Source organism: Oncorhynchus keta, chromosome 19 (genome assembly GCF_023373465.1).
Source record: "Oncorhynchus keta strain PuntledgeMale-10-30-2019 chromosome 19, Oket_V2, whole genome shotgun sequence".
Lineage (NCBI taxonomy): Eukaryota > Metazoa > Chordata > Actinopteri > Salmoniformes > Salmonidae > Oncorhynchus > Oncorhynchus keta.
The window spans coordinates 65,614,212-65,630,938 of NC_068439.1; the positions used below are offsets into that span (position 1 = coordinate 65,614,212).

At 41.0% G+C, this 16,727-nt stretch overlaps 1 protein-coding gene and 1 long non-coding RNA gene across 2 annotated transcripts in view; one reads left to right on the plus strand and one right to left on the minus strand.

The window, feature by feature from the left end:
* Window positions 1-9,047, minus strand: part of akap7 (A kinase (PRKA) anchor protein 7) — a 34,749-nt gene extending 25,702 nt beyond the window's left edge. The window contains 7 exon segments of the mRNA XM_052471043.1: window positions 156-273; window positions 1,239-1,351; window positions 5,804-5,856; window positions 5,858-5,962; window positions 6,422-6,595; window positions 6,839-7,405; window positions 8,649-9,047. Of these exon segments, the coding sequence (XP_052327003.1) occupies window positions 156-273; window positions 1,239-1,351; window positions 5,804-5,856; window positions 5,858-5,962; window positions 6,422-6,558 (526 nt within the window). The 5' untranslated portion in view covers window positions 6,559-6,595; window positions 6,839-7,405; window positions 8,649-9,047.
* LOC127909452 (uncharacterized) lies at window positions 8,679-14,237 on the plus strand. Its single transcript, XR_008071170.1, has 3 exons — window positions 8,679-8,828; window positions 13,440-13,594; window positions 14,161-14,237. It is a non-coding gene; the product is annotated as an uncharacterized LOC127909452 (long non-coding RNA).
* The last annotated feature ends 2,490 nt before the right edge of the window (window positions 14,238-16,727 follow it).

The following is a 16,727-nucleotide window of genomic DNA, read 5'->3' on the forward strand; positions in this document are numbered from 1 at the left end:
AATTAATGTGATATTGAAGTGGTACAGTAGGTATGAGGCAAAAAACGTTGTGTTCATCTCTTTGAATTCTAAATTATGTCAATGCGGACAGCAGATGAGATTTTCAGTTACAATTTTCTCAAGTCTGCCTCATGGTTCTACTCACCGAAACTGACCTCGGTGGTAGAATCCATCTGGGGTCTTTTTCTTCACCATTGAGCAGAGGGCCAGTCTGAACACCCTCTCGTTTCCAAAGTGGTGACGAGCGTAGTCAGAGTACAGCTTATTTAAACCCTGGGAGACAACACAGACAGACATGGGGATGTGCACAATGTCACATCTGACCAGATATGGATGTTTCAGAACACACCCATCCACCCTGACCCCACACAGTAACAAAGTATTGTCTAGGCTGCCTGTTGTCTGGTGGGAACGATAACACCAGCAGGAAATAGGTCATCCACTGCCAACAAACCGATAAAGCAGGGAGCGTCCATCTTCCCCTCCTACTAACCCCCCCCTCCAGGTCAAATGCTCCTCATCCCTCCTCCCCTTGCCAGACCACTGTACATAGACTGCCATAACCATCATTCACTCAGCCAGGACGGTAAACATGTCACACAGTGGACCGCTGCTACAAATTCACTCAACCTGAGTGAATATCATGGTTCACAATTTGATCAAAGGGCCTTCTTCCTGCCATGGGACAGTGACTTAGTATAAAGATACTGTTAAGTTTATAAATGGCTTACACTATCAAAGCATATCCAGACTATCACATCGAGCCGTGATTGGAGTCCCATAGGGCGGCGCACAATTGGCCCAGCGTTGTGCCAGTTTGGCCGTCATTGTAAATATGAATTTGTTCTTAACTGACTTGTCTAGCTAAATAAAGGTTACATTTATTTTAAAAAACTGTCAAGTATATTGTATTATTACAACTACTGATTTTCATTCCTAAGTCACTGAATGTGCATAATCACACTTATTTCATGATAATCTACACATTATTATAATCAATGAAATTATCATAAGGACTTTGGTCTTGCAGGGTAAATTGCGTAAATTGATATGAAAGACAGAATTAAATACACACACACTTGGCTTTGAATTATCTAACAATCTTACCTACACAACCAAATAAGGTATCCCTCAAAGGCAGAAAAGGTTGCCAGTAAGAAGGGATAGTGAAGCTGCTCTCCACACAGCTGTGTTGTTTTCTCTATGCATATCGTTCCAGCAGGAGTGAGGAGGCTCACCTGACTGTGTAGAGGAGGAGTTTTGGACAGCTTCATGAAGGTAAGGTGAGGCTTGAAGGCTTTGCGGTCACCAGACGAGATGCATTTCTCCTCAAACGTTTTCCTCACAAGACCTGGCGCAAATGACCAGAGACAGAGCGAGGGTGATGGGAAAAACAACAGCAGATCTATTTGTAGTTCAGGACCACGAGGGAGAGAGTAACTTTAAGCCAGAGTGGTGTAAGACAAGGACATAATCAATAGGAGGAGAGGGCGGGGGGTATAGGGGTTAGTGGAAGAACACAAATGGGCAGTAAAAGACAGCAGCTGATAATCTGTTAGTGTCTCTATTTTAGGGAAGCTTTCTCCATCTAAAAAAACACAGCCTCATTGAAAAAAATCTTGTAATATCTAAAAAGTACAAAATAATAAAGATATCAGATTTTGATTATGCAAGAAAAAAAAAGCAAAACATTTAAGATGCACTATAATGCAGAAATAGCTCCACCATTTTGTGGTTGCTAAAATTGGAAGTAAGACGAATTTCAGTTTGTGACAAAACAAACAAGTATAGTGTAGACAAACATTGTGTGAAATATATTTTCCATAACTACAAATAATTGTATTTTCAGCCAGTGCACAAAACTGAAAGATGCAAAAACTAAAACATAGAAGGAGAAAAAGTGCCCATTGAACAGATCTACAGCTTCTTAGACTTGCTTTCAATGACAATAACTGATATATGACTAGGGCTGTTGTGGTGACCGTATTACTCCCAGTCACGAAGGCAAGTGAAGACAAGTGACCGCCAGTTAAGTCACGATAAGTAGGCTTCTCCAAGCTCTGATGGTCATGAGCAGCCAACCAAACATGCTAACTGCCTGGTACGCAACCCTCTAATCACTGTGACATCAATGCAAATGTAATCAAAAATTTCATGAGAGCCCATGAGCTCATGTTGCGCAACATATCAATAGGCTATGCAATTACGTGATGGCTTCTATAAAAAATAAACGATTCCATCAGCAATCTATATCTCAACTTCCCTAATATTAAGCACATTGCTTTTCTTTACAACAGGAGTATAGCCTACCTGGCTGGCAGAAATTAACCACAGGAAAGCTTCCTCCATTCGCTATTTAAGTGCATAGGTGACACTTATCTTTTCTCGCTACCCCGGTTTTGATACAGGTGCACGATAATGGTCCATTCTAAATCAAAACAAATTTCACATATATTATTTAGTATATGTAAAAACAAGATTAAATCAAGAATAGTCTGAAGGGTGACAATATTAACCTATCACTCGTGAATTATATATTGTTGCCTGTGAATGACGCCCAGCATAAAAAACAATGCCTGAGATTTTTTTTAATTACTTTTTCGAATCATACGCGCACACCTCATGTAGCCTAGCCCATAGTCTTGATATGGGTTGGATCACAACTAGAGAACATAACTTCTTAAAATTAAGCACCTTAATCCACTTTACAAGGGGTGCTGAGCCTGTGACAACCCTCCCACTCTGTCTGCTCGTACAGGATGTCGGTGGGCGGAGCCGGGAGGGTCGTCAGCAACATGGGACACCCCTGGGCTCAGGTGTGTTCCGGGTATAAATAAATACGCCTTTCCCCCATACATTGAAGAGACTCTCTCCAAGCAGACACACTTGTTTTTAGTCCATTTGTTATGGCACCTCTCAACACCATCTATAAACACAAACAGTAAATCATATAGTTAAGTTTAATAAATATATTTTGTTATGCCGTTATCTCAACGTTTTCTCTCTTTTTATTACGGGCTACGAGACAGTTCGTGACAAGCCTAACTGGCATACATAAGCAGCGAGCGCGTTTTAAAGTTTGGGGAAGATCATTGTCACCATAAAAATGCACCTGTATAAAAGTATTACATGCATAATTACATTTGCGGTCACTTCTGCTAATGGAACATTTGTGCTTATAGCCTACTACAATGAGCGCATAGCTGGCTTGTGAAGAAATGCACTATTAGGCTATCAACATTTTAAGCTAAATGTTGTGACCTTATGCATTGCATTAAATTGGTTGATGCTAGTGGTATTAAATTTGGGACCTGGCGCGTCCCACAACTGACCCAGACTGTGTTTGGAATATTTATTTCTCGCACAGAATGTCAACTTTTGTACTATGAGAGATAGTAGACTGACATAGGCTAGTGTTTCTGCTGTTCGTTAGGCCTACTCATCTTGTTGGCTGATGAAAAGTAAAATGGACAGTTAGTCCAATATCTTCAATATGCACCTCGGAATTCATATCTCCCTCACTAGCTTTAAGCACCAGCTGTCAGAGCATCTCACAGATCACTGCACATAGCCCATCTATCTACCTACCTCATCCCCATGCAGTACTTATTTATTTATCTTGCTCCTTTTCACCCCAATATCTCTACTTGCCCATTCATCTTCTGCACATCTACCATTCCAGTTTTTAATTGCTATATTGTAATTACTTCGCCACCATGGCCTATTTATTGCCTTAACTGCCTTATCTTACCTCATTTGCACTCACTGTATATAGACTTTTTGTTTTCTTTTGTTCTACTGTATTTGTTTTGTTTATTCCATGTGTAACTGTTGTTGTATGTGTCGAATTGCTATGCTTTATCTTGGCCAGGTCGCAGTTGCAAATGAGAACTTGTTCTCAACTGGTTAAATAAAGGTGAAATAAAAAATCAATAAAATGTGAATTTGATCAGGTCGCCCAAAAAGTTACATTCTCCGGTCCTAAATTGGTTTAGGACCTATTTAACCATTAGTGTCACACGCTATCACATGTAGCGTTCCACAAGGTTCCATGTTGTGCAGTTCATACACAGTGATTTCAGAAAGTACTCAGATCCATTGACTTCTTCCAAATGTTGTTACAGCATTACTCAAATGTATTAAAAACATTTTCCCGCATCAACCTACAACCAATACCCCATAATGAATACTTACTTTACACAAGTATTCAGACCATTTGGTATAAGATCCAATTGAGCTAACGTGCATCCCGTTTCCATTGATCACCCTTGATGTTTCTACAACTTGGTAAAATCAATTGATTGGACATGATTTGGAAAGGCACACACTTGTCTACATAAAAAACCGGTCCCACTGTTGACAGTGCATGTCAGAGCAAAAACCAAGCTATGAGGTCGAAGGAAGTCTGTAGAGCGCCGAGACAGGATTGTGTCGAGGCACAGATCTGGGAAAGGGTACCAAGAAAAGTCTGCAGCATTGAAGGTCCAAGAACACAGAGGCCTCCATCATTCTGAAATGGAAGAAGTTTGGAACCACCAAGACTCTCCTTAGAGCTGGCCGCCCAGCCAAATTGAGCAATCGGGGGAGAAGGGCCTTGGTCAGGGAGGTGACCAAGAACCCGATGGTCACTGACAGAGCTCCAGTGTTCCTATGTGGAGATGGGAGAACCTTCCACAATCTCTGCAGCACTCCACCAATCAGGCCTTTACGGTAGAGTGGCAGCCCGCTTGGAGCTTGCCAAAACACACCTAAAGGACTCAGACCATGACAAACAAGATTCTCTGGTCTGATGAAACCAAGATTGAACACTTTAGCCTGAATGACAAACGTCACATCTGGAGGAAGCCTAGCACCATCCCTACGGTGAAGCATGGTGGTGGCAGCATCATGCTGTGGGGATGTTTTCAGCGGCAGAGACTGGTAGACTAGTCAGCATCGGGGGAAAGATGAACGGAGTAAAGTACAGAGAGATCCTTGATGAAGTCCTGGGCACTCTGGAACAGGTTCTCAGACTGGGGTGAAGGATCATTGTCCTGTTGGAAGGTGATCTAAGTACACAGCTTTGGGACAACTCTCTGAATGTCCTTGAGTGGCCCAGCCAGAGCCCGGACTTGAACCAGATCAAACATCTCTGGAGAGACCTGAAAATGGCTGTGCAGCGACGCTCCCCATCCAACCTGACAGCGCTTGAGAGGATCTGCAGAGAAGCATGTGAGAAACTTCCCATATAAAGGTGTGCCAAGCTTGGAGCTTCTTACCCAAGAAGACTCGAGGCTGTAATCGCTGCCAAAGGTGTTCCAACAAATTACTGAGTAAAGCGGGACTGAAACATACCTTTTTAGCATCGCTTTTCCTTAGGCTGCTATTTAGTCATTCAGTTTTTAATTGTTATTCTTTCGTTTTTCCTTTTATGTAGTAAATATTTTAGTTATTTTCATTGTTAATTCGATTATTCCCCCCCCCCCGTGACGCACATTGCGTTGCATTCCATGTCTGAAACGTGCTGTATAAATAATTGATCTTGCAGCTTAAATATTCATTTATGAAAGCATATAATTTAAAATGGCTAAAAACAATGCTCATATACACAGATTTATTCTAAAATTGGCAGCCCAACTCACATCAATATACAGCTAGAAAGGCACGGTGAGTGACTGCAAAGACTTCGCACACGGGATGAAAGCAGGTGGAGGAGAATGGGAAGCGAGTAAGTAAGGAGAGGGGGGTTGGTTGGGGTGGGGGTTGGTCGGGGTGGGGGTTGGGTGGGGTGGGGGAGCAGCAGTCGACTAGCAGTATCACCCACCTGCAATCTGGACCAGTTTGACAAGGTTCTCTCCCTGGGCCAACTCTACAAAACACCACCTTCCTGAAGTGTCCGATGCTGTGGAAGGGAAGGATGAGCTCTCGCCCCCGCAGCAGGTCCTGCAGTGATGCCTTCATCTGGGCCACTGCACACACTGCCCTGCAGTCAGCAGAGCACAACATTAATCCCCTCCATCCCTCGCTCTCTCTCTCTACTTCATCCTCTTTCCACCACGGTCACACACCGGCCAGTCAGGTTAATACATACATTTACCCCTGCAGTATTTAGTGATGCAAATATACATTTTCTGGAATGTGTACACAGTCAGACATGTAGCCATGTGTTAGTCATAGGGAGATACAGTTCTAGGACTATATATTTAGTGGCTATGGAGGTTCAAGAAAGTGGAAGTGGTTACCTACATTGTGTTTTACTGTATGTTTTCAGAAAATACCACACTGTACTGAATATTTTCACCTATGGACAAATTATATTTTAAATCAGTATTCTCTCTGCAAATGTGTAGGATAAAGAAACAGACAGAATATAGCTTCTGCCATCTATAAACAGAGGGTGGCTGTTTGGTTGAAATAAGTGAGATCAGCTGCAGATACTCACAAGTTTACTTCCTCTTGACTGGCCAAGTGGGTCACCAGCAGCGTGATGTGGAGACTGGCTACAGGCACCAGAGCCCAAGTGAGTCTGGAGTCCCTCTGCATCACCAGGGCCTGCACTGATCTGCACAAGTAGAGCATGCCATTCACTCTCTGGCCATCCAGTTCCAGCAGTTGCCTTGTGATCACATTTAAAGTGAAACAAGCAGTAAGTTATTCCAATTATCAGTGAGCTCATGTGGAGAAACTTTTAAGAAATACCGCAAAATAAAAATATAACATTTATTTTTCAACAAACAAAAAAACAAATTCATAAAATTGTACTTTACAATTTGTGATGGGTATTGAAACAAAGTAGTTTGGGCCTTGTGTTTTCTGTCTCTCTGCATCCTCCTCACTCTCTAACCAAACACCCACCTACCTCTCTTTCACTTCTTCTTCAAATTGGCCTCTGGCTTGGTAACTAGGGGAAATGTAGCACAATGATTAGTGTTTTACAGGAGACAAATGTGTGATTCTGCTATTCTGTAGTTGGATTTGACTGCCCTCCTGTAAAACTAACCGCCAGTCAAGTCAACAATGCATTATTTATCGCCACTAGGTAGCTGGAGGAAATTTGAATTCAAGGGCAGCTGCGGTACAAGGAAGGTCCTTGCATCAATTGGCAACTACTACAAATAACCAGTCATTATAGACTTACAGAGTTGGTGCCACCAGCATAGAGCCCTGTCATGCTAACTACTGAACTCATCCTCTCTATAAAAAGGTATGTTACAACCATGTTATATTAGTCTGGAGATGTTAATTTAAGTTAACCTAGATATAAATGCATAAATAAAATGGCATAAACTGTTTACAGCCAAGGTTGCTGTAGCTGCGAATGGAAGTTCTGACATGAGATTGTCAGAGCATTCGGATGACTTGGACTTCTGTTTCCTTCCACGTGGCTTTTGGGGTCTCTTCTTGATCCTCTTCACTATTTCATTTTCTGAGGAACAAGGGGGAGATGATGACAGCATGCAAATGGCTAAGATGGATCCTCCTAATATCGCAGACATAATTTCCAACAAAAGTGCGTCAAGACTCTGGGTGAATGTAATGAATATTTGAAGCTAGTGAACACAAGCTATTCCTTGAAAGTAGTTGAGTAACAACAAAAAAACTGCTCATAGTAAAATGTATGGTCTGACTGAATGGATTATGTATGTGACTCACTGGAGGATGTTGAGGGGAGAACGGCTCATAATAATGTCCAGTAGGGAGTAAATGGATTCAAACATCTGGAAACCATGTGTTTGATACCATTCCACTCCAGTCATTAACACGAGCCCATTCTTCCCAATTAAGGTGCCACCAACCTGCTGTGGTGACTCCACCCCATCCATTGTGGTGCTTTGACAACAACAAGAATGCAAACAGTTTCTTGTGATGCAGTGTGAGAGCGATGATCCTAGAACTTCTGATATTAAGCCATGGAACTGGCCACCATCAAGACAGTACATAACAATATAATGTACTTCGATTAAAAAATTAAATAATAAAATAAGGGGGTTCTATCTGTTTGTGCAGCATGTCATCCAATGACTATGGAATGCACTTAACCTTTGATGTTACAGTGAGAAGAGAATGTTCTCACAAGTCTCTAATAATAGTTATTTTTTCAAATCTCATTTTAAATTTGTCACATGGGCCGAATACAACAGGTGTTTCACCTTACCGTGAAATGCTTACTTACAAGCCCTTAACCAACAACGCAGTTAAGAAAATATTTACAACAAAAAAGTAACAATGAGGCTATATAAAGGGGGTACCAGTACCGAATCAATGTGCAGGTTAGTCGAGGCAATTTGTACATTAGGTAGGGGTGAAGTGACTATGCATAGATAATAAACAGCAAGTAGCTAGTGAAGTTAAGTATTTCAATTTTCAATTGAGGTTGGACTACTTAAATTTCCCTCCTTGACAAGAGTCAATAGAGTCTCAAAGCCACAAGAGGGTAGAATACATTGTAAACATTGCTTGTTAGGGGGATGTAGTTGCAGAGACAATGGAATGGTTTTGTCGACTTCCTCAATCGCTGTTCCAAATTACAATGTGGAATACGAAGGTGCTGTTTTACACAGTCAATGAAAAGCTGTCACGCCCCACCCTCAAACTTTGGAATCAAAGAGGCCAGGTTCCACTCATTTAGCGCATTTCTGTGATGATAATAGGTTATATATATGTCTTACCAGGGGCGATGAGCTCCTTCACATTGCAATGCAATTGACTTTCCTCAGCAGCAACTATATCAGTCGATGGATCATGTGCAGGTGACAGCAAGAGGTCGTTGTCATGTTCCTTGCTACTCGTCTCGAGCATAATCAGTCCCAGTGACCGACTGCATTCCAAAGAAGTTACCTGACCTTGAGGTAAATACAGAAAAGTAGAAACCGTTTTGATAAGCTTCCTTTGTCAAATTTAACGTGGGGCTTCGTGCAGTTTGCACATTGATGTTCTCGGACTGCAAGCTTTCTGTGAAGCAGGCAAATCCCTCTAATAGATTTAAGAAGTGAAGTCTGAGCAGGACAACCTAAATGAGACTAACCAGCTAACGTTAGCTAGCTACATAGGTTTTGGAGTAAAGATAGTTAACTCACGAGTGACCAGGCCATAGCATTCAGTCTTTTATTACTAGCTAGCTACCTTTAGCTAACTAGCTCCTGTCATCTGTTAAAACACGTCTAATTCAAGTTAGCTAGTAACGTCGCTAGCAAACTGAAAGGCTAGCTTGGTAGAGAATTAAAAACAAAAAGTCCAGCATTTGTCTTCAGCATAAAGTTAAATGGTACTTTTTGCAGCAAACCTGCAAAATGTGTGCTTACTCCTAGCTAACATAACTGACAACACATGTAAACACAAGACTACGGATACTCAAAATGATCAAATTACATACGCTTATGACAAAAACAAACGTTAGAACCAGTTTTTGACAATCAAGGCAACGTGTTACCTTTTATATTTGTTTGTCTGTAAACGGAACTGTAAACTGAATTAAATTAGCTAGCTTTTTTATTTGACCTTTATTTAACTAGGCAAGTCACTTAAGAACAAATTCTTATTTACAATGATGGTCTGGCAAAAAGCCTTTGTCGGGGACGGGGGCTGGATAAAAAACATATAAATAATAACAAATATAGGACAAAACACACGTGACAAGAGAGACAACTCTACATAAAGAGCGACCTAAGACAACAACATAGCATAGTAGAAACACAACATCACAACAACATGGTAGCAACACAACATGGCAGCAGCACAAAACAGGGAACAAACATTATTGGGCACAGACAAAAGCACAAAGGGCAAGAAGCTAGAGACAACAATACATCACTCAAAGCAGCCACAACTCTCAGAAAGAGTGTCCATAGTTCACTCTTCAGAATATATAACATTTTCAAATACAGATGTAGTGATGTTGATTAGTAACCTTCACTTAGCTCAATACTTGTATGGAGCCTAACCTTACTGTTACTGCTTATTAAAGTACCTTAGCTACCGTATGTTATTTTCATACGTAGACTGGCTCTGGCAGCCAAATACTCAAACTAAATGTGAATCGATTCTCAATTGCAATACGGTTCTAGAAATATAAAGCCCACAACTTTCACATCACACCAAAATAATTTCACAAATGCAAAATGCACAATTTTCTGTACAGTTTTAAACAAAGATTGATAGAAACCCTGGATTACTAATGCTATGTATTGGCTTTGAAGCCAACGGTAGGCCACATTGGCAATCCTCAGAAAACCAGTCCTCCATAGGAATTAATCGAATTCTACAGTATTTCATTTAAATGTTTCAAGGACAAAATTACATGTTTCCAAGTATTTTTGTTGTTGTAGTGAGGACAGTAACATTAGTACTTTCAAAAAAGTCTACCTTAATGAAAATGTTTTTCTCTATATTTTTTAAAATTTAAATTAGTATATTTAGCTCACATTATATAATTTAAAAGTAAGCATTAAGGTGTCTGTAATAGAATGAACATGGCAAAAACAAATGTAGACATTAGTAAATGCATTTCTATAACTTTTTTTTACAACGGCGAGGGAGTGCCAAGGTGGAAGCGCAGTTGCTTCAAAACAGCACTCCTGTTGTCAGCAGTGTGTGTGTGTGTGTATGTGTGTATGTGTGTATGTATGTGTGTATGTATGTATGTATGTATTACTGCTCAAAAAAATAAAGGGAACACTAAAATAACACATCCTAGATCTGAATGAATGAAATATTCTCATTAAATACTTTTTTCTTTACATAGTTGAATGTGCTGCCAACATAATCACACAAATTATCAATGGAAATCAAATTTATCAACCCATGGAGGTCTGGATTTGGAGTCACACTCAAAATTAAAGTGGAAAACCACACTACAGGCTGATCCAACTTTGATGTAATGTCCTTAAAACAAGTCAAAATGAGGCTCAGTAGTGTGTGTGGCCTCCACGTGCCTGTATGACCTCCCTACAACGCCTGGGCATGCTCCTGATGGGGTGGCGGATGGTCTCCTGAGGGATCTCCTCCCAGACCTGGACTAAAGCATCCGCCAACTCCTGGACAGTCTGTGGAGCAACATGGCGTTGGTGGATGGAGCGAGACATGATGTCCCAGATGTGCTCAATTGGATACAGGTCTGGGGAACGGGCGGGCTAGTCCATAGCATCAATGCCTTCCTCTTGCAGGAACTGCTGACACACTCCAGCCACATGAGGTCTAGCATTGTCTTGCATTAGGAGGAACCCAGGGCCAACCGCACCAGCATATGGTCTCACAAGGGGTCTGAGGATCTCATCTCTGTACCTAATGGCAGTCAGGCTACCTCTGGCGAGCACATGGAGAGCTGTGCGGCCCCCCAAAGAAATGCCACCCCGCACCATGACTGACCCACCGCCAAACCGGTCATGCTGGAGGATGTTGCAGGCAGCCGAACGTTCTCCATGGCGTCTCCAGACTCTGTCACGTGCTCAGTGTGAACCTGCTTTCATCTGTGAAGAGCACAGGGCGCCAGTGGCAAATTTGCCCATCTTGGTGTTCTCTGGCAAATGCCAAACGTCCCGCACGGTGTTGGGCTCTCACCTGTGGACGTCGGGCACTCATACCACCCTAATGGAGTCTGTTTCTGACCGTTTGAGCAGACACATGCATATTTGTGGCCTGCTGGAGGTAATTTTGCAGTGCTCTGGCAGTGCTCCTCCTGCTCCTCCTTGCACAAAGGCGGAGGTAACGGTCCTGCTGCTGGGTTGTTGCCCTCCTACGGCCTCCTCCACGTCTCCTGATGTACTGGCCTGTCTCCTGGTAGCGCCTCCATGCTCTGGACACTACGCTGACAGACACAGCAAACCTTCTTGCCACAGCTCGCATTGATGTCCCATCCTGGATGAGCTGCACTACCTGAGCCACTTGTGTGGGTTGTAGACTCCGTCTCATGCTACCACTAGAGTGAAAGCACCACCAGCATTCAAAAGTGACCAAAACATCAGCCAGGAAGCATAGGAACTGAGAAGTGGTCTGTGGTCCCCACCTGCAGAACCACTCCTATATTGGGGGTGTCTTGCTAATTGCCTATAATTCCCACCTGTTGTCTATTCCATTTGCACAACAGCATGTGAAATTTATTGTCAATCAGTGTTGCTTCCTAAGTGGACAGTTTGATTTCACAGAAGTATGATTGACTTGGAGTTACATTGTGTTGTTTAAGAGTTCCCTTTATTTTTTTGAGCAATATAGTGTATATATATATATATATATATATATGAAAAATAACAGTAGTTTTATCCGGTTTTTATCAATTTTGAACCGGAGAGTTTTTTTTCATTGACATGTTTTTTGGCAGCCTTCGTCCATTACATACATTACATGTTTTCAGGGGGCATGGAATAACAGGTGGTCCTTCTGTCTTCTGTAAACACATACTGTAACATGGCGATATGGCTTCGTGGGAACATTAACCCTATAAAAGTGTGTGTCAATTTAACGTTTCCTTTTTTGGAAATGATTTCTCTCTGATATGAAAGATTAGGACCTTAAGCGTCCAAATCCGTACTGCAAGAGATGCGTGTTAAGGTTCAGACCGAGCAGCAGGGATCTGAACAAAAACCTTGTACAAAAGATGCCTTCATCCAATGACTCTGATGTGTAATTGAATGGAACTGATTCATGATCAAGCGTTAACATTCACTGTGCTTTGACACTGTTACTGAAACACAGTGTTTCTGTTAACTGATACAATAGCTAAATGACAATGGTGTGAGGTGATTACAATATTGTATAGACAAGGTATTTAGAAGATAAGAATTTTCCTTCAGCTAAATTCAGAGCACTAATTTCTCACTAAATTTTGTCAATCACTTTTCTGTGCCTGAGCACTGTTACTTCTTGAAGACATAGCCAGCAGCAGGTGGTGATAGAGTATCAGTATATGTTAACTGTTAACCTCAATTAGACTAGGCCACACCCATTCTTGTAACAGAAGACCTCAGGACATGGTAACGCACACATGCTGTGTAGATGGCCTAGTGTACAACCCCAACCCAGTCCTAGAACAAACGAGACACAAACTAGATAGAATAGAGTTTTTATAACTGTATGTCGCCTTTCTTCGTGTATTTAAATAACTGGCAGGAAAAGACTGATTTAAATAAATACATAATATACACCCTCCTGTAATAAAGACAGAAGTCACACACGTTGAAGTGAAGGGCAGATCTCTAAACAAGCCAGCAGTTTGTCATTATACAACATTGAGCTTATACAGTATTGAAATATTACGTTAAAAAAGTTTCATCAATGTTACCTTTCCATACAATCTTTTAAAAGTACACCACAATACTTCTTCCTTGTTCACCATCCTCTCCCCAGGTAACACCTGTATTGTTTGCGGAACAAACAATGCCTTGAAAAAAAGACTCATGTATGTTCTTCTCTCTACCGTTAACGCCTTTGTTTGTGTTTTGTGACTACACCACTGGATTTGGTTTCAGATTATGGGGGAGATACCTGCTATCACAAAAAGGGAACAGGTGTAATAGCAGGACCAGTTTGGCGACTCGTTCTTTACCCGAACAGGGGTGAAAGCCTGCAGAGTCTGTCTGCTTATCTCCCCATCTTATCTGAATTTAAGTACACAATCTCTGAGGTGAGTGAGAATCTGAAACGCCTATATTTGCTCACAGTTCCTTCATCCAGGATATGTGTACCACAGGAACATAGGCTCTGTTTGATGTTTTGTTGATACATTTTTCATAGTAAATAGAATAATGAAAATTGGGGTGCAATGTTATACAACAGCTATCATTCATAAAACCAACATTTTTAAGATGTTTTACATGTAAATTGTAGCTGTGTGTGTGTTTCACAAAAATCAAAAAACCTCTTCTTATACTGAAATATTCTTGAAATGTACATAATCATCTCAAAGGTGTTTAATTGATTGTGGTATGTACTGAATGTCAGTCATTAAAGGCATGTACGCGTGCAGTCATAAAACAGATTATAAAGTGGAGGATTACAATTCATGGCATTTGAGACATTCAAATGGCTCCACTGTCAGGCACCTGTACACCGCAAAGTCATCCTGCATCATGGAATCCATTTATGACATTACAGAGAGGCTATTGCATGAAAACGTTATGAAGAGAGCAGTTGCTGTCAACTCAATCATCAGTCAAACACACTTCCTTATAAAGTCATCTTTTTAACCAGGCTGGCTGTGTTCAAGACTCTGCCCCAAGATAGCATCAACAGGATTTACGTGCACAGAGAGAGAGTCACTGCTCCAAGTACTTTGTCTCTCTCCCTCTTAATCCACTGTTTCCTTTAACACTAGCCCTCCTCATTGGTCAGCAGTAAGGAGACCTATTTGTAAGTCGCTCTGGATAAGAGCGTCTGCTAAATGACTTAAATGTAAATGTAAATGTACTGGAATTTGCCGCATCGAAGGCGAACCTGACCTAGCTCTTCTACCGTTGGTGATGTTATTAACCTAGAGCAACCTCTTTGCCGTCAAAGAGTAAGCAGCTAGGGTATCTTTTAATACACTTGTTTTTTCAAATGCATTTGATATCTACGGGCCAGTTGGTGGATTGTGATAATTCTTCTAACTAATCCCTTGGGGTAAATCTGTAACCATGTTTTGGGATTTGATTAGAAACAACAATCCTGGGGGGGTAACAGAGGACAGTTTTATTCTCTGGTAGTATCACAGCACATATCATGCTAATCAACTGGAACTAGGATATATGTCTGTAATCTGTAATTGATTATTGGTGGTTTAAACAGTAAAAACACTATTGAGGTACATCATTTCTCTCTTACTTCTCATTTTAAAGTCTACAGTATATGGGTGTGATCTTATGTTGCACAACCTCTGAAAGCATATGAAACTATGAAATTAATTATAGGCCTAATTCTCCCTTTGCTTTTATTTTGCACATGGATCACTTGGAATGAATTGGTGGATGTGCCTCTCAACTGTGATTATGATCATCTTCTACTGGTGAGTTGGATGTTACTTTTACTTTTGTGTGAAGAAAGACTTGTTTTACATTTGTGCTTTAATCCTATTTGATATTTACCTTTCAAAACCTTCTGACAAAATGCATATTTAAAATGTGATTCCTCAGTCTATTTTATGTATTATTTGGTTGGCTGAAATTAAGATTTTGGTTTCATCATGGTTTGATGTTTAAGATGCAGGCCTTTTGACATATGACCCTATCACATGACAGTGTTGTGAGTGTCTCTTAAGACCTCAAGAGCACAGTCCTGTTATTTGGTACAACACAGTAGCAATGTACTAGTAAGTAACTTAATGTACCTTGTGCAGTAAGTACTAGCATGTCAAGGTTATAAACAAAGACAAGGCCATTGATCCATTTCGCTACAAACATACAATAAGAGGCAATCAATGCATTAATAATGAACCCTCAACCTCCTAGACTTTAATGGTATCTATTGATCCTCAGTGCCCACAACCGAATATCTGCTCCGTAATGGATATTTGATGGCAAGCGAAAGTGCTAATGATTGTTTTGTGTGTGCTGCTGCACTAGCCTGCAGCAAGGTGGTCCATTCTTTATTTGTTTTGCCAAGTAAAGCTGTTGATATACAATACCAGTCAAACGTTTGGACACACCTACTCATTCAAGGGTTTTTCTTTATTTGTACTATTTTCTACATTGTAGAAGACATCAATACTATGAAATAACACATACGGAATCATGTAGTAACCAAAAAAGTGTTCAACAAATCAAAATATATTTTTTTTATTTGAGATTGTTCAAATAGCCACGCTTTGTCTTTGACAGCCTTGCACACTCTTGGCATTCTCTGAACCAGCTTCATGAGGAATGCTTTTCCAACAGTCTTGAAGGGGTTCCCACATATGCTGTGCACTTGTTTGCTGCTTTTCCTTCACTCTAGAGTCCAACTCATCCCAAACCATCTCAATTGCATTGAGGTTGGGTGATTGTGGAGGCCAGGTCATCTGAAGCAGCACTCCATCACTCTCCTTGGTCAAATAGCCCTTACACAGCCTGGAAGTGTGTTTTGGATCATTGTCCTGTTGAAAAAGAAATGATAGTCCCACTAATCGCAAACCAGATGGGATGGCGTATTGCTGAAGAATGCTGTGGTAGCAATGCTGGTTAAGTGTGCCTTGAATTCTAAATAAATCACAGACAGTGTCACCAGCAAAGCACCATCGCACCTCCTCTTTCATGCTTCACGGTGGGAACCAAACATGTGGAGATCGTACATTTCCCTACTCTGCCTCTCACAAAGACACATCAGACCAAAGGACAGATTTCCACCTGTCTAAAGTCCATTGCTCGTGTTTTTTGGCCCAAGCAAGTCTCTTCTTATTATTGGTGTCCTTGAATAGAGGTTTATTTGCAGCATTTGACCATGAGGACCTGAATCATGCAATCTCCTCTAAACAGTTGATGTTGAGATGTGTCTGTTACTTGAACTCTGTGAAGCAGTTATTTGGGCTGCAATCTGAGGTGCAGTTAATTGCTGATTTCTGAGACTGGTAACTAATGAACTTATCCTCTGCTTCAGAGGTAACTCTGGGCCTTGCTTTCCTGTGGCAGTCCTCATGAGAGCCAGTTTTATCATAGCGCTTGATGGTTTTTGCGACTGCAATTGAAGAAACTTTAAAAGTTCTCAAAATATTCCGTGTTGACTGACCTTCATGTCTTAATGTAATAATGGACTGTCATTTGTCTTTGCTTATTTGAGCTGTTCTTGTCATAATATGGACTTGGTAT